Source organism: Phalaenopsis equestris, unplaced genomic scaffold (assembly GCF_001263595.1).
Source record: "Phalaenopsis equestris unplaced genomic scaffold, ASM126359v1 Scaffold000002, whole genome shotgun sequence".
NCBI classification, from domain to species: Eukaryota; Viridiplantae; Streptophyta; class Magnoliopsida; order Asparagales; family Orchidaceae; genus Phalaenopsis; species Phalaenopsis equestris.
In genome coordinates this window covers 65,075,855-65,094,607 of record NW_018164444.1, presented here as the reverse complement: position 1 = coordinate 65,094,607, position 18,753 = coordinate 65,075,855, and the positions used below count along the sequence as shown (strand labels likewise).

The window sequence follows — 18,753 nt, the reverse complement described above, 5'->3', positions numbered from 1 at the left end:
TACATGTAACCGACCCCACGTGGTGGTATTAAGGCTTTGTTGTTGTTGTTGTTCAAAATATCAAAAACAAGCTAGCTGTCTCAAAACATCAAACTAAAAATTCAGGGAAGTCTAATAGAAAATAACTAAATTAGAAATCGGAAAAAATCAACAAGGAATAAAATTGGGCTCGAATCAAAAAATCGGGTGGGCCAAAAAATCGGGCGGGCTCTTGATTGTTCGACACCAACGATTGTGCTTCCACGTAATAAAAGCATTAATTCCTCCTCGTTATTATTATTATTATTATTATTTCATAATTATAAATTATAACTGTAAAAAGGGAAATTACATACATAACACAATTCTAATCTATGTATTTATATATGTAACACTTAAGTTTGTTATTTACACTTCCACAACTCTATGTCATAAACTTATGCTTGAAAATTTGCATTTCATTTTAAAAAAAAATAGTAATAGTGGTATATTATTTATGGATGTAAATGTTAATGTTTAGGTGCTAGTTATGGAAATATATAAGAATTCTGTGGTATGTAAAACGCTCCCATTTTATTTGAATGATTTACATACATACCTCTCAATTCTTATGCATTGACATATTTAACATCTAAAATTTAATTTTTACTTACTGTCTTACCTATGCATGAAAAGGTGCATTTTAATTTTTTTAGTTGAAATGATGATATATTTGATCTGATATGAAATATTTTAGCGGTATAAATGTGTAAAGTAATATTTAATCCGAACCCAACTTACATTCACCCAACAGACCCAAACCCGACTTACTTAACATCTTTAACATACATATAATTAACCATTCATGTCAAATTTGAATCAACTTTAAATAAAATCAAAACTTAACATTTTTGCAAATTTAGAACTTTAATAATAATTACTATAAAAAAAAAAAAAAAAAAAACTGATATCTCTTGCAAATTGAGGGCAGAGCAATGAATTTGGAGATGGTTGTGGTTATGGAGCCAAGCGCTTGGGGTCACGTGGGAAGAGTGAGGCTTGACGAATGTTGCTGAGACCGCAGAAGAGCATAACCACTCGCTCCAGTCCAACTCCGAAGCCACCATGAGGCCATGCACCATATCTGTCACCAAAGACCAATTTATTAACCAAAAATTATTTTAAAAAAAAACTTACAAACTAAATAATACGGTAGATCTGTAAAAACAACAATTTAAGATTTAAATAAAAAATCTTAAATTTGTAAAGAAAATTGTGAAGGAAGTACACCAAACTTGCTATTTACAAATCAACCACCCACTTTCACCCATTTTTCAAATTCTCGGCTCGAATATCAAAACTCATGGTAAAACATCTTAATTGATGATATCTATTAAACTTGGCAGCATCTCAAATCACACGCACAAATCAAGCACTAAATAATTATGATGAAAGAAGAAATGAATCATTAATTGAGAGATTCAAACCACATATTAGCACAAAAAGAATCATCCTTCGAAGTTATAATCAAAGACCTGCAAAACACTAGAAGAGGAAACAAATATGCAATTATCCAAGAAAAAAACCCACCAAAAAGAAGTAATTCCTCTAAATCCTCCAGAATCCGGGCTAATACTGCATGATTCAACACACTTTTGACTTCCAACAACAAGAAGTTTTCTACTTTAATTTCAAAAAAGAATTTTCACTTGCATGCAACAAGTACACCAATGCTCAGCAGTGTTTGAACACAAATAAATGCAACATATTATTACTTAGAAACAGCAGCAAGTGAAACATAACACATGGAATCAAAAAAGGGCGCACCGAAATGAATCCACGTAAGTGGATATTGTATTGACGTCAATTCCACAAGCCTCTGCTCGAGCGGTTAATAATTCAGCTACGTGGACTCTTTGAGCTCCAGAAATTATCTCCTCACCTTGAAAAAATCAGAACTTGTAAGTCATTTTTAAAAGTTACGAGCACACCTACCATATTATGTCCATTTGAAGCATTTCTTAGAACACCCATTTCTTAGATTTTTATGTTATCATCTTTAAATGTAAGATTAAGGCCAAAAACTCTCTTCAACATCATTACAACTTGTAAGACGCAAAATTTCAACAATTATCAAGATCAGTTTATCATTAATAGTACATATCATAACTTTTTCAATGGATGAATCCAATTCCATAAGAATTTCCACCTATTGAGCCACAATGGGTATTTTGAATCTACGAGTGTCAATTGGATTCACAATGGGTATTTTGAATCTACGAGTGTCAATAGGTGGAAATTCTTCCTGAAGCCCAGTAAGTGAAATCAAAATTTTAGTAAGATGTTGGCTTTTAGCAGGTCTCCTCTTGAAAATATTAAGCTCCAACATACACAAAACTTTATACAAACTTGTCATAGCCATTCCCTTTTGCTGGACAAAAAATGTATTAGACTTCAAACAAGTTGCAAAGAAGCTACACTGAAAAATGGCACGCAAAATTTTGGGGCTTGTTTGGGACTAATTTAGTTTGTGTTTTTTTTTTTTTTCCTTAATGTTTGTTTAGTATTTTTTTTTTAATATCTTTATTTTTGTTTATAAAAACAAAATTAAATGTTCTTGAAAATACTCAAAATAACTTTAAGGTATTTTGAATATTTCTAAAAACAATCATATCTCAATCAAATATTTCAAACTTCTTTTGTTTCAAATCAAAACATAAACAAAAAAATCAAAAATAAAAAAATAAAAGTTATCCCAATCAGCCCCTAAGCATCAACCAAGAATAAAAATCATTGGAAAAACATTAGGGCAACAGCCATGCACCATGTTGATAGCTATTTAGTATATGGTCATACTCATCAGACAATATAACAAAATCCACAAGTAATCATAATCAAAATGAAATCACCGCAGGTCAGAAACGCAACCAACTCATAAATATGCTGACGAAAAGAGAAGTTCTTCTCACCTCGGATAAAGACATCGAAAGAGTTACTATATAACGGGTTGTCGGGACATGGCATGGTATAGAATGGTCGTACTGCCAAAGGATATCTATGAAGTATGTAAAACTCAGTATCATACCTGTTTAAACAACATGTAAAATATGAAAAGCCAGGTCACTTACAGGGAAGGCATGACTAAGCAGAAATAAAAATGGGGGCTTTTATATACACATCGCCTAATTCCTATGACTTAAATATCAAATGCCTAAATTTTGATTTTTACATTTATACCACCCAAATATAACAGAAAAAATACCACTTTTTAACTTCTAAATGTGAAATACACCTTTTCAAGACCAGGAAATGTGGTATGCATGTAAAAATTAAAGATTGGCATTAGATATGTAAATACTTAGGAATTATGTGGATACAAATCTTCCATAAGAATTTCACCAAGCAAAAGTGATACGTACTTCTGAAGAACGAGACGGCCCAGTGTCCTTTCTGCCTCGGTATTAAGGTCACCGAAGGGGTCAACTTCTACACCGGCATCCTGCAAATAAGAATAAATCTTATTATAATATTAGAATAAAATTAGAATATTTATTAATACAGAATTCTGTATTATTTACTTTTAATTGCTTTCATTTTCTTTCATTTATTAATTTGTTCTATTTGTATTTGTTTCCTTACAAATATATCTTGTAATGGGAATTTATACACCTCTTTGCATCAATAAGAAAAGTCTTGGGTACTATTCTAACATGGTATCAGAGTCATGCCCTGTCCCTACAGCCGGCTAGATCTGCGTCCAGGTTCCTGGAACCAGCTAGGTACTCTTCCCTGATCCCGTCCCCAGGATCTCCTCTCCAGACAGCCAGACTGCCGCCTCCAAAGAAGTTCCGTCTCCAAGCTTCTGCCTGGTTCCCGTACCCATAAGGGCTCTTTTGGGAGGTGACAAAGGGCTTTTAATAGGTTCCCATCACCAGCAAGGTAACATCTCCAGCAACGGGAAGTAGCCTCTTTAGCAGCTCGTCTTCAGATTCGTAAAGAGATTACTTCCAGCTTCATATTCCAAAGGAGATTTCTTCCAGCATATAAGCTCTGATCGACGGAACCTTCGTCCAGCACGCCAGAAGTTCTCTTCTAGTAGAAACCACTTCCCGAGGCCATATACCTACCCTCTAGCATTTGGAACTTTACGATGTCTCAACACCCTAAAATCTCATTTGGCTCAATCGAACCAAGACGGACTCCTCCAGAATTGAGCCGTCATCAGAAGGTGTTCTTGATTTCACCTGAGGATCAAACCAAACTTCCGTTCCTCTGCAGAACAGAGGGCAGGAAAACAACCCAAACTTTTTGATCCAGTTGCATTATGGTTGAAATGCGACCTATATTATGGCTGCGCTTGAGAATCTCTGGCTGACTTCTCTTTTTCAAAAAATTATAGAAAATGACCGCATGTTTCAATTTTTAGGAGGCTTCAACAAAGAACTTGACGAAGTCCGGGAACGCCCTCTTCCTTCTACTGGCAGTGCTTTCACTGAGATTCGTCGAGAAGAGAGTCGGATCCTCATCCTTCTAATAGTGATTTTTTCAACTTTATATTAGAATAATTCATGTATAGTGATTTTTTCAACTTTATATTAGAATAATTCAAGTTAAGTAAGGGCATAGCTCGTGTACCAACACTCAACAAAATGGGATAGCTGAGAGAAAAAACCGATATTTTCTCGATGTTACGCGCTCCATTATGTTTCACTCTAATATCTCAAATGTAGGAATGATGTCATGCTTACTGCCACTTACTCATAAATAGAGTTCCCTAAAAAATTCACAACTTTTGTACCCCCTTAGCTGCCTTAAGATCTTGCTTTCCTAATAATCAGATCTTCTTCACTTTATATCCCAAATTTTTGGGTGCGAAGTCTTTGTTCGAAACATGACCCCCACTCGGAGTAAGCTTGATCTCAGGTTTATAAAATGTGTTTTTGTCAGATACTCTGTTACTCAAAAGGGGTATAGATGCTTTGACCCTACCACAAATAAGGTGTATGTGAATGTTGATGTCTCTTTTTTTTTAAAGTGTTCCCTACTTTCCTAACTCGGCCACCAGGGGGAGCTAGAGTTCTTGGACACTGCTCCTTACCCTACTCTTGTGGATGTTCCCCTCACGTCACCTACCATAAAGGAACTCAATCCCACTCTCTGTGTTTACACTCTAAGCATTCATTCTTTTGATTCCACCCACTTCTCCTACCACCGAGGAGTCCTCTGTCAGTTCGTTTTCACCAGCACACCCTCCCACTCTCTGTGTCTACATTCGATGCACTCGTTCTGATGCACCTACTCTGAAGCTTTGCTAACCCCTTGTTGGACCCTAAATCCCCTCCAAACAACATCCCCAGTACTGCTCCTACTCCAAATGAGGAAGTCGGTTCCTCTAATAAGGTACACAATCCGACAGACTCTCTCTATCCCATGGCAAACTATGTCTCTCTTCATACAATATCACCAACCTACAGAGCATTTGTTACGGCCCTGACCAATCATCAGCTTTCGTCTATTACTAAGGCTAACCTAGCAGACCCAGCCTAGAAAATTGTTGTCATGAAGGAGATGAATACTCTTCAGCGGAACCTGCTCCTACTCTAAATGAGGAAGTTGATTCCTTTAATAAGGTACACAATCAGACGGACTCTCTATCCCATGGCAAATTATGTCTCTCTTCATAGATTATCACCAACCTACAGAGCATTTGTTACGATCCTGACCAATCATCAGCTTCAGTCTAGTACTGAGGCTACCCTAGCAGACCCAGCCTAGAAATCTGTTGTCATGAAGGAGATGAATACTTTTCAGCGAAACCATTTGAGAAATTGTTGATCTTCCTCGGGGCAAGAAAGCAGTGGGATATCGATGGATTTTTAGCGTCAAGTTTAAATATGATGGATCCCTTGAACACAATAAGGCGTGATTGGTCGTCAAAGGATGCTCACAGACCTACAGAGTTGATTATGAAGAGACATTTGTTCCAGTTGTCAAATTAAACACCAGTCGGGTCCTCTTATCACTTGCAATAAATCTGGATTGACCCTTATTTCAGCTTGATGTTAAGAATGCGTTCCTGAATGGCGATCTTACAAATGAGGTATATATATGGCGCTTCCTCCAGGCTTTAACTCCACTGCCTCCCAGGGCAAGCATGTAAACTATGAAAAATCCCTTTATGGATTTAAGCAATCACCACGGGTATGTTTTGAGAAATTCACAAAGATGGTGGTAGGTCATAGATTCACTTAAGCTCAATCGGGTCATACTCTTCTTCCGACATTCCTTCAGCGGCCAGGTAACTATCTTTATTGTCTATGTTGACGATATTGTTCTCACAGTTGATGATCTACCAACATTGGAGTCTCTGAAAGGCATGCTTTTTGTTTTCTTTGAAATGAAGGGCTTAGGATCTCTCCAATACTTCTTAGGCATGAAAGTTGCTCGGTCATCTCAAGGTATTTGTTCGTCTCAACAGAAAAATGTGATTAACCTTTTACCAGATAACAATCTTCTCATGTGCGAACCAATGATTGTCAGCAGTTGGAATAGTAAGTCGATTCATATATGATCCCTACGAGCACTACCTCCAAGTTGTCCATCGAATTTTCCACTATTTAAAAGGGACATCTGGCTCAAGTTTGTTTTTTCCCGCCACACCTCTAGTTCTATTACATTTTACACAGACACGGATTGGGTCAAGTTTGTTCATGATCGGCGGTCTACCTCGGGGTATTGTTCAATTGTGTGGGAAAACCTGATCACGTGTAAAAGTAAAAAACAATTTGTAGTTACTCGGGAATAGTATAGATGCCGAATTTGGATCCATGTCCCTACAAATTTGTAAAGCTCTCTAGTTACACATCATGCTCCATGAAATACGTATGACAGTCTCTGCTCCCCTACAGTTGTTCTCTGATAACATGGTTGTCATAAGCATTTCTCATAACCATGTCCAGCATGATCGCACCAAGTATGTTGAGATTGACCGGCACTTCATTAAGGCAAAGCTCAAGTTTGGAAAAATTTGTGTTCCGTTTGTATCATCTAGTGGTCAGCTGGTAGATATTCTCACAAAGAACATTTCTCGGCCACTGTTCAATGAGTTAAAATCCAAGTTGAACATGACAGACATCTATGCATCAACTTGAGGGGGAGTATTAGAATAATTATTAATACAAAATTGAGTAATAATTACTTTTATTTGCTTTTATTTTCTTTCATTTTTTTTCCTTTTATTCCTTTATTATATTTTTATGTGTTTCCTTACGGGTATATCCTCTAATAGGTATTTATACCCTTCTTTGCATCAATAAGAAATATATTGGGTTCTATTATAACAAATCTCAAACAACTAAAATGTGGGTAAAGAGTGCTTGGATGTCTAACAATAGTGTAATAAAAACTTTAGTTTTTCACAAAAATTTAATACAAAAAAAAAACCTGTTAAACTAAAGATTTTGTTGGTTACAATTGGAAAACTTGGGATTGAACGCAAACTTATGATGCTGAACCCTGCTCTTATGTTACAATAATATGTAGTTTAGTTTAACAAAATCTCCTACAGGTGAATATAACCGTTCCACATTCATGCCCCAAGTCTCGTGCTCACAGATTAATCATCGGGTCTTGCGGCCTGGGTTTGGCCTGTTTATTCACTTTTGAACATATTTAATAAAACTATCTTGACTTGTAAGAAGATTTCATTAAATCCACCCTTAAGATTTGTCAATTGCTTTAAAAGCCAAATTCCTTTTCATAGCATCATCGCTGAAATTTTATGTCCATTCCATGCTTTTCTTATTAAATTTCAGAACTTTGTGCCGATTAAATTTTTGAATGGAATGATAAAAAGTATTAGCGAAGAGAAAGCTGGGGTCGGAGGGTCGATCCCGCGGCTGTTGACCTCAAATCAATCTAATCGAGAAAAATAAGTTGACCGACAGCAGGCCCGCTTTCCGCCCGCTTTAGCGTCATGCGGCCGCGAAGTTGGGAGCCAAACAAAAATTTTTCGCGGTTTGGGGCAGCGCCATTTGAAAAAAGCGGCCCCAAACAGGGCCTAAAAATGTTAGTCAAATACTAGCTAAATTTAATAGACTATGACCACATGAATTAATTGATGCATTAATACCATGCAAGAATATTCAACATGTCATAGATTTATTCAATGGAACATCATAACCAAAGTTGCCATATCATAAAATGAATCACATTAAACATGGTGACTTAAAAGACGTGTAGATAAATTATCGAACAAAAGGATTTTTAAGGAATGAATGAGCCTTCACGTATTGCCTCCTTTAGTCGCACCTAAGAAGGATAAGAGTTGGAGCATGTGCTTGAGATAGTTGAGTTAATGATAAAATCACAATCAAATATTAATTTCTCATACCAAGATTAGATGACATGTTAGATAAGATGAGTAGGGTTACAAATTTCTGAAAGATTAATCTTAAAGTGTCATTACCATCAAGTAATGATGAGAGTAGGGGTGAATGGAATGGCTCATATGATGTTTTTCAATTAACTTATGCATTGAGTACTTCATAAGGATCATGAAATAGGTTATGCGATCTATCTTGGAAAATTTTTACTTTATTGAAGACAGATTGAAAATGATATATCAATGATATGGTGGAATTTCATTTATTGAAGAGAAGAAAGTTAAAATATAGGTGATTTAGATGAAAAATAGAAGGATAGTGGATGGATGAGCAGGCCAGTTAATGAAAATATATTAGGAAAATGCCCTTTTTCATAATAAAGTTGGGTATTAACTAAGCGAAATCGACGCGTGAGCTGACTCGAGTTGGGGTTCATAAATAACCCGTAAGTTGAGCTCAAAGAGCTCACGAGCCAAATTTGAGTTAGCCTCAACTCAACTTGCTAGCTAGTGAGCAGACTTATTTAAAAAATATTAATATAAAATAAAATTAAAATAAATTAAATTTGAGTTCAAATATAAATTCTTTTAAAAATTTAAAATTATTTTTTTATTTTCTTATAACAAGTGACAAGTGGTTTCTTATTATTTCTCTAATAACTACTCATTTATTTGTCAATTTCATTACAAAATTTCTTCTATTAAAATTAGTTTCTCTTTCATAATAGATAAGTCAACTTGTGAGAAAACTCGAACTCAAAGAATTAAGATCAGATTTGAGCTTAAGCTAGAATAATCAATCGATCATGAGCTCTAGTCACAGATGACTCAAGTTTCATTCAACTAGTTTACACCCCTAGGCATAACATTTAAGCACATGCATACTTTTCACCCTATCTCCTACTTATAGGAGTTTAGGGAGTGGATAGTCAAAATAAAATATAAATCAAATAATAAAAATTGCTATGAACTTTGAAATCAATGATTGTCCCTTTATTTCATCCAAGAAATAGTAGAAGCCAAAGCTTAAGCGGAAACAAGACAATCTCCCACATTATCTTTTACTCAAAAAATATTCCTACAACTCACATCACTTCATAAGTTTTTAATTTCTAATAGCCCCAACTCATGAGGGTTATAGAGGATATCATTAAGACATAATCACATGACAGCTAGGTTTGAAAATAAAAATAAATGAAAAAAATAAGTTGTTTTAGGAAATAAATAATAGGTAAGGTATTGGTAGCGTGCCAGTTGATGGCAGCCTACCAACCCTAGTGCTTAACAAATGGCCATATTCCAAAGTTTGGCATTGTCATTGAGGAAAGCTTGCCTTCAGATTTATTCATAAAATTTAAACAATAAATAAGAAAATAACTGATTTAGAAGCAAAGAAAATATTAAGGGGCGTTTATATGCATACCACCAGTTCTTATGTATTTACATATCTAACACCTAAACATTCATATTTACATGCAAACCACTCAAATCTTTAACATCACATCTAAAATATCATCATCATTATCTTCTTAAAAGTGAAATGCACCTTTTATGCATATGTTCATGACACCAAGGTGTTATAAGTATAAATGTCAAACTTTGGGTGTTAAATATGCAAATAATAAGACTCGGGTGGTATGTATGTAAATTTCCCAAATATAAATGAAGGGTGTACCTTGAGCATTTGGACGCCCTCCTCAAATGTAAGGCGCAAGGTCTTCCGCAAATACTGCCATAACAATGCATCTGAATTTATTAGAACCTTGAAGCTTTAACCATTTTGCAGAAAAGCAAAATATGTTAAATAATAATATTACATAAAGCGGATTAAAAATACTTAATTGAAAAAATTGTGCAATGGAAGGGGAAAACAACTTCCTATCACATATGAAACCAAATTTGGTTTACCTTCAGTGGCTTAAAGGGGACTTGTTTGTTAATTGCATCAAGTAGCTTCTTGCATTTATCATTCAAGTAGTCAAACATTGTTACAAACAATCTGTCCACAATATCTAAAACCTGCATATAATTCAACAGATACATAGATTAAAAAAAGGGTTAAATTACAAAATGGCCCCATCACTATTCAGATGTCGCCAATTTAGTCCCAAAATTTTACTTTTCTCGAATTTATTCCCCCCAACTATTAAAAATTGATCTCAATTAATCCCTTAAGGCATAACTTTGGATCAATTTTGCATAGCAGAGAGACTAAATTGGGATAATTTTTGTGTCATGATTTCTACACGAAAGACCATTTTGGATCAATTTTCTATAGTTGAGGGATTAAACCGGAGCACTACAAAAATTTGAGACTAAATTAGCCACGATAGAACAGTCGGGGCACCATTTTGGGATTTATTCCATAAAAAAAAGCTCTGTTGTTATGATAAGAGCATGCAATCCCTTCTCACCTCAAAATAATGCTCTTTGATCTCCATTTCAACGTCAAGACCAACAAATTCACACAGATGCCTGTGAGTATATGAATCTTCTGCCCTATAAACTGAGCCAACTACAAACACACGTCCAAAACCAGCGCATATAGCCATCTGCTTATGGAGCTGTGGTGATTGGGCTAAGCAAGCAGGTTGACCCTTGTAGTCTAACTTGAAAACGGAAGCACCTCCTTCGCTTGTACCAGCTATCAACTTCGGTGTATAAATTTCAAAAAAATCTTCAGATTGCAAAAAATCTCGAAAAATCTGTGTCGAAGGTCTTGAATGGTTAGTAAATAGTAACATCTAAATTTTCATGGTTTAAATGGTCAGAGAAAAAAGAGGCATTAAAATACATACCATTCAATTCCTATGTATTAACATACATGATGCGAACAGAGACAAATTTTCAAAGTAAAAATAGAGCAAATAATTTTTTTTACTTCACCAACACAAAACAACACAACTCAGATACATAAAAGAAAAACACCTAAAATTCTAAAGGTAAGCGATCTCTCCCAAATCATAACCCTAGCATCTATAATTCGAGAGGTAGGTGATCTCTCCCCACCCTAACTCTAGTACTCCCCTCAAAGAAAGAGACAATGTCTTCAAGGTGGAAGAGAGAAAATTACCGTTGAATAAAATTGTAGCTACCACATGGCATCATCATCTAACAATCTTTTAATTAGAAATTTGTAGTGGCCCTCATAAGTTTGAAATATCATCTTGTGCACATCCTTCAGCCGCATCCAAATCTAATAGTATCCCGACTTCTCGTCAATATTGAAGAATACCGCAGCCCCAAACAGCACATCCAGCAACTCATCTATCACTGAAATCTCTGCCAACTCCGTATCGAGTGTCTCTATGCAGCTTGATCAAAAATCTCAGCCTTGCAACTTAAATTGCCCTCGCCATGGCATTGAGCGTCACCAAAGGCTTGCATAAACTAGGATTACCGCGAAGCATCACCATCTTGTCTCCCTTCCGAGTATTCTACAATATCAAAATCAGTTCCTTACAAATTCCCCCCCGATCTTCTCCACCTATCTCATTCCCAACATTACTCCAAAATCTCCTGCGTGGAAGATTGCCGCTATAAAAGGCACTGATGCAGTTGGACGTAGGCCTCCAAACCATAGTTCGCTGTTCCATTCCCCTCTTTCCAAACATCTTGATGTCCTGCAATCCAAATGTTGCCGCTTGAATCTACTCCTGACTCCTTTGCTAAGTCCCATTGGCTTCCATTCGTTCCAACTGTTTGGATGTCGCGCTATTCCTTCTAATTGTTGTTGCTCGAGTCAGCTTCTGATTCCTTCGCTCGAATCACTGGCTCCATATTCGCCAAAAGTAGTGACGCCCTAATGTCGCACGAATCCTTTTGATTCTTGCCGCTCGCATTTGTTCCCCATGCCATCGCTCGACTCCACAGCGGATGGAGGTGGGTTTAGTGTGAAATGTCATGATCTTCCTCATCATTCTTCCAGGGCTGTGAATCTCCTCTCCACGGACGACAATTGTGCCTTTTATGCAAGAATGCTTCTCCATTTTTGACTTGTTTTGGCTCACTTCTCCTATGTTTTTTTTTCTCGAAATCATCTATTATCTTGGTTTCTTCAAGAAGCATGCAACGTAGACCCTTATAAGTTGTGATCCAGACATTGCTTCCCAGCTAGTTCAATTGCGAAATTCAATCATGAAGGCAAGGCAAAACACTGTACCCGCGATCCCGTCTTTGATTCCCAAAATTGAATACTTTGATACCAACTTTATATGAACAGAGATGAATTTGGGCAAATAAAATTCTTTATTCCACCAACACAAAATAACACAACTAAAATGCATAAAAAATAAGAACCTACAAGTCAAGAAGTACACAATCTCTCACTAACCCTAACCCTAATCCTAGCACCAACAATTCGAGGTAGGTGATCACTCTCAAATTCTAACCCTAAGGCCCAAGACAACAAAACCCAAACCCAAACCCAAAGCCAAACCCTAAGCATATTTGTCTTATTTATACCCCAAAATAATAAAGAATAAATTACTAAATTGCCCTTTTAGCCTTGCACCTAAGATAAGTTTTCAAATTATTTGTTGGACTCGGCGTGTGTTACACATGAACTTTAATTTTTACATTTATACCAACCAAATCTTTCGTATCACATTAAAAATATCATTATTTTAACTTTTAAAACGTGAAACACACATTTTCATGCACATGTAAAATGGTATAGATATAAAAATTGAATTTTATGTGTTAGATATGTAAATATATATAGTAATTGAGTGGAATTCTTGTAAATTTCCCAAGCAAAAAATGTATGCATGCGAGATTCCTAAAGGCCAAAGTAAGCTATATCTGGATCCTACAAATTAATTTACAATAGATGGAAGGTACAATGAAAATCAGCGAATTTGAAGGCAATTAAAAAACAATCTCATGCAGTTAACAATCTCAAACTGGAAATTTGAAATTGACAAAATGTAGCAATAAAGAAAAAGAGGCCTTACATATCCAACGGAGGATTCAAGACGAAAAATTGCTAGGTTTGCTGGAGTACGTAAATCAAGAACTCTATTATTCAATCGTGTATCTTGGTTAACACGAACAAGTTTTTCACCCATCTGTGATGTACAAAGTAGATCGCAGAATTAATTAGAATACAAATATATTGGCAAAACAGGCATAAGGTTTAAATGGAAAAGGCAAATAAAAATTGAGGATAGAATTCATAGGTTTCACTTTCATGACATAAAAGGGTGAGCATTAGCTAAAGTACTATAAAATAACTAAGGAAATGAGAAATCATAATTTACCTTTTCAGCTTCTTTGATTTCTTCCTCACTTCGAGCTGCATCCTCAATATTTATAGGAAGGTTTGGAACAGCTCTACTGATGCAGTACAGCTTCCTGACTTGAATCTCCACCTACGAAAACATGAGCATCAGTAATTAGGGAATGCATTCTGTGGTGCACACAAAAATCTTAATAACGTGATATTTTTTTAAACAGAACAAAAGTTTTTCATAAACAAACCCAGGTCAAACAGTAAACCAAAATAGCAGGACAGCAAAAAAGGAGCAGACATTGCCGTAATAAAAAGGAAGTGTAAAAAACAATCAAAAGAACTCTAGGTTTAATTATAAGATGATCGGTTAAACAATTAACCAAGACAAAAAGATATTCTGCCGATAGAGATTATATTGTTTAACACAGAGTGGTCATGCAAAATTTTATTCAATCTCAGTCAATACTCCAAACTGCATATCCATTACACAAGGTCCTTCACTGTCATCTCCAGAAATCAAGAGCATTCAGAGAAGCCATTCCAAAAAATGTAGCTTGCATTACTTAAAACTCCAAAAGAAAATCAATTAACTGAAAGCTGAATGATTTACTAAAATAAATACAGTGACCCTTGTCAACTTAAATGTATAATAAATGAAGATTTTTCGAAATTGATTGTTAGAAGTGAATCCAATTATGTAAACGCACAGGTTGACAAATTGAAGTTATTTAAGTTATCAAACCAAGCAAACATTTCATATATTACCTCAAAATGGCAATAAAAAACAGCTCTCTTGTAAATAAATTATGCAGGATTTCATGACCAATTGTTAAGAAGGGCTGCATGGCAATTCACTGTTGCCCATGAGGTAAAAAAATATGGGAAAATCACCCCCCATGTTGCCAGAATGTTTGCAATTTTGGACTCAATATTTTTGGAATTGATTGGTGATTGCATGCAGTAGATTCTACTATATAAACCTTAATTCATCCCATATTTGTATCATCTAGAAACCCTTCAAGATAAGAAAGGTAAGGTTCAGCTGCTTTAAATTCCAAACTCCCTTTCAAGCTAAAAAAATATTCTGATCGCTCCTAACTTGGAAGTGAGGAATGAATTTGATTTTGGGCTTTAGTGAGGACGTACGCCTTCTAAGATTAGCGTGTAGATTATTTTGAAAATTTTGTTCAATTTTTTTCTTTATAAAATGTCTATAAATCTCAACATATCTAGTCTTGTTATAATGGACTGGATCTTTAATTAATATAGATTATAGATTGTTTGTCACATATCTTTGCTATTGATTCTTTAATGCGAACTTTGAGGATTTCTAGATATCTTTACAGCCACATTTATTTACAAATTCCATAATCCATGACCATGAACTCAACTTCAGTGCTACTTTCACGATAACTATAAACTTCTTACTTTTCTAAATGATTAGATTTCCCCATATAAATTATCAATAGCCAAATATGAAATTGCAAACAGATATAAATCCAACCATCAACATTAATGAAGATTTGAATACTCCAATATGTTCCTTTCTTGAAGAAGGGGCCTTCCACTTGTGATTGTTTAAAATACTTTAGCATCCTATAGAATGCCTTAAGATGTTCTTCACTGGGAGCATTCATAAATTAACTAATAACACCATAAAACAAAAATGCAAGGTTGAGCATGGTAGAAAATGATGAATTTTCCAACTATTCATTGGTAACTCCCTGTCCACTGAGTATCACATTTGAGCCCAATTTATTTAGAAGACTTATATGGGTATTAGCAAGCTTGTGACCCATCATATATTTTTCTTTTAAAACGTCAAGAATATACTTTTGTTGATAGATAGCTATATATTTTTTTGATTTTGTGATATCCCTAACAATAAAAAATTTTAAGACTCCGTCTATATTTCAAATAAATTTTCTAAGTTCTAGTTCAATCAATTGATTTCTTCTTCATTATTGTTAAATAAAATAATATCATCAGCATGGACAATGAGAATAATGATTTAGCTATGAATTACTATTTAAAGTAAGTGAAATTAGCTTGCTCATAGAGTAGCATACTTTTAATCAGGAGAGTAAATTTATCAAATCAGGGCCTTGAAGATTACTTGAGATAATATATAAATTTTTCAAGTTTATAGATAGTAACTTTATTATCAGTGACCTTGAATCTACGAGGTACAGTCATATATATTTTTTCTTCATGGTCAATATTTAAGAAAGAACTTTCGATGTCTACTTGGTAAAGAGGCCAACCAAGATTAGTAGCAAAAGACATGATAAATTAGACTAAATTATTCTTTGAAACGAGTGCAAATATTTTTGAAAAGTCAATCTTTTAAGTTTTGAGTAGTCCCTTCTGCAACCAGTCATGTCTTATATCTTTCAATGCTCCCATCAGCCTTATAATTTATATTGAAAGCCCATTTGTACCCAATAAGTTTATTTCCTTTAAGAAAGATAAAGAGTATCCATATAGCACTCCTGTTAAGTGCTCTTATATCTTCATGCATAACATCTCTTTTCATGAATGTTTTGGGGATGTCCATACTAGAAATATTAAATATAAAACCAATAGTAATAATAGAAGATGTACTCATTGATTAGATATTTATGTACAAGGTTATTTAGTCATTACATATTTCCTAGTGAACAATCGAGATATTAAGATCATAATAAATGTTAACTTGTGAAGGATGATCAAAGCAAAGGTCGGCTATAAGATTTTGCTTATAAAAAAATCCTTAAATCTTTCTTTCTTATTGAATTTTGCTAACGTATGGAATAGACAAATCTTGTTGCATTTTTCTTGTTGAATGTGTTACTGAGAGCTATCAATATCAAGGAAAAGAGAGTTGGGTTGGTCAAGAAATATAGGCTCAAGTAAACCATATTTGAATAGTCACATAAAACTCATATTCATTACGATTGATGACAACCATCCCCTGAATGTGAGCTTCAAGAAAGAAACATTAAAAATATTGATTTTTGAGTCAAGCTCATTGAAAACAATTTTATTTGTTCTTCTGTCGAGGAGTGGTTGAATATGTTTGGAGTTCAATGAACATTTTTTCCAGTATTTCAAATTTTTATTGATTGTACATAGATAGTATTGATTTTTTAAGATCATTATTAGAAACAAATAAACCATGTTCTTGCTTTCCAAATTGCAATCGGTTGGATTTCCAATAAATTTCTAACAAAGTTTTATTTGTATGTCACCAGACTTACATTACAACAATAATCGCACCAAGGCCTTATTTACTTGAGGCATTATCATTGGATGTGCATACATCTGAAGTGATTTGTTCGTTCGTGTTCGGTTCGTTTACACCTCTATTCATGAAGATCTTTTTCTAGTTTTCTTCTCTATAAGTGTTAAGTTGGAACTCCATGCTTCTTCATGAAGATCTTGTTCTAGTTTTCTTCTCTCTGAACCTCAAAGAATACTTTCCATATTCATGGAAGTGGTAATATCCCAAATATCTCACCCCAAACTTCATCAAAAAATTTATTTAATCGTAGTAATAAATTGTAATCCTAACTTTATCAAAAAAAACTTTGATATATTGATATATCCACACTCCTAATCAAGTTCATAAGAAACAAGGCATCCAATTTCATGTAACACTACCTTATTTTCATCATTAACGTATGTTTCTTTTGTGGCATCTCATATTTCATTTTGAATCACATGAAACATGCAATTTTGATCAATTTAATTTTCCATGGTATTGATAAGTAAATTACCATATTGCTATAAAAGCTCATGTTTGAACTTCAGATCTTTATTTTAAGAAAGGTAGCTCCAGTAAGGAATCATCTTTTTTACTCTTTGATGAACATCATAACTGATTGGGCCTATTGGAGGTGGTTTTGCCCGTTAAACTTGTGCCCAATAACTATCAAATGTGAAATCTTGACACAAAGTTAGCATAACGAAATGATTCTTTGCTAAATGGGCATAGGATAAGAAGCCCCAATAAAAAGTTATTTTGTGTTTAAACATCACACCGTATAGAGACGAATACAAACCAAGAGGACAAGTACAATTGAAGTAGATGGCTCAAATATCATAAAAAAAAAAAAAAAAAAAAAAAAAAACTACAAAGAGAAGGACTCGATTATTTTTTCTTATTTCAATGAGATAGAAAAATTACAATATATATAGGCAAGCATCAGATAGCCAATAAAAAGAATAGTGCGTTAAAAACATTGGGGTAGTAAATCCATAATATAGGAAAAGGCATAAGGAGGGATGGGAGGCAATTCACAACTATTTAGTAGGTATATGAGAAATAAAAATCCCCCATGTTACCAAAAAAAATACATTTGATTGTTGCAATATTGTACTTGATTTCTAGAATCGATTCATGATTGTTCTGTAACATATTTTCTTTGGTGTACAGCTCCTGATGAATCTTATATTAATATCATTCAACAATCCTTCCAGACAAGAAAGAGGCCATGGCCTGCTGCCTAAAACTCTACGCCCATATGGCACTTAACATCCCGTAATTAATGACTTGCACATGTACTCTAAGTAAAATAATAGCAATTCGGTGTTTTTAAAAGCCCAATTCAAGGCGTCCTTCAAGCGTGAAGCAACGCAAAACTCATTCAGTTTGTTTCGTGTTGTTGTCATGCTATCACTACAAGAGAAGAGCGTATCTACGCGTGAAGCACTCCCACACGCTAAAGCAAAGCAAGTCGGACTAGTTCGTCTTATCAGATAAGCATGTGGAAATAAATGCATCCTATTCAACTTTGGCATAGCGTGCCAAAGGAGCGAAAGGGAGCAGAGCCTTCGACCATTGCACCGCAAGCTGAGCCTTCGACCTAGTTTGCAGCACAGCTATTTATACATTAATAGTTATATATAACAAATTAACGCTTTAATTAATAAAAGCATCACTTTGTCTATGCTTTATACTTTGAAACAAAAATAAAACCTCCCGGTTCACATTGTGTTTTTCACTTTGATAACAATGAGAACTGAATAGCGAAAAAAATAATATTTTTGTCTGATTTGTACGTCTCAAAACCTGCGCCATAAGATCACAGTACGATTTCTTTACACCAACAAAGTAAGAAGCTCAGAACCGTCCTTCTTCAAAGTCTCCCCCATGTAGGGGTGTAAACAAGCCGCACACGAGCAAGCGCAGCTCCGC

The 18,753-nt window shown here is 34.8% G+C and overlaps 1 protein-coding gene across 1 annotated transcript in view; it reads right to left on the bottom strand.

The window, feature by feature from the left end:
* Window positions 1-911: 911 nt before the first annotated feature.
* LOC110034883 (aspartate--tRNA ligase 2, cytoplasmic-like) overlaps window positions 912-18,753 on the bottom strand; it is a 19,081-nt gene continuing 1,239 nt past the window's right edge. The window contains exons 2-10 of the mRNA XM_020739125.1: window positions 13,603-13,713; window positions 13,297-13,410; window positions 10,756-11,046; window positions 10,250-10,360; window positions 10,017-10,070; window positions 3,378-3,457; window positions 2,928-3,043; window positions 1,786-1,900; window positions 912-1,102 (exon numbers count right to left, since the gene is read on the bottom strand). Coding sequence (XP_020594784.1) covers window positions 976-1,102; window positions 1,786-1,900; window positions 2,928-3,043; window positions 3,378-3,457; window positions 10,017-10,070; window positions 10,250-10,360; window positions 10,756-11,046; window positions 13,297-13,410; window positions 13,603-13,713 — 1,119 coding nt within the window. The 3' untranslated portion in view covers window positions 912-975. The remainder of the gene's footprint in view (window positions 1,103-1,785; window positions 1,901-2,927; window positions 3,044-3,377; window positions 3,458-10,016; window positions 10,071-10,249; window positions 10,361-10,755; window positions 11,047-13,296; window positions 13,411-13,602; window positions 13,714-18,753) is intronic.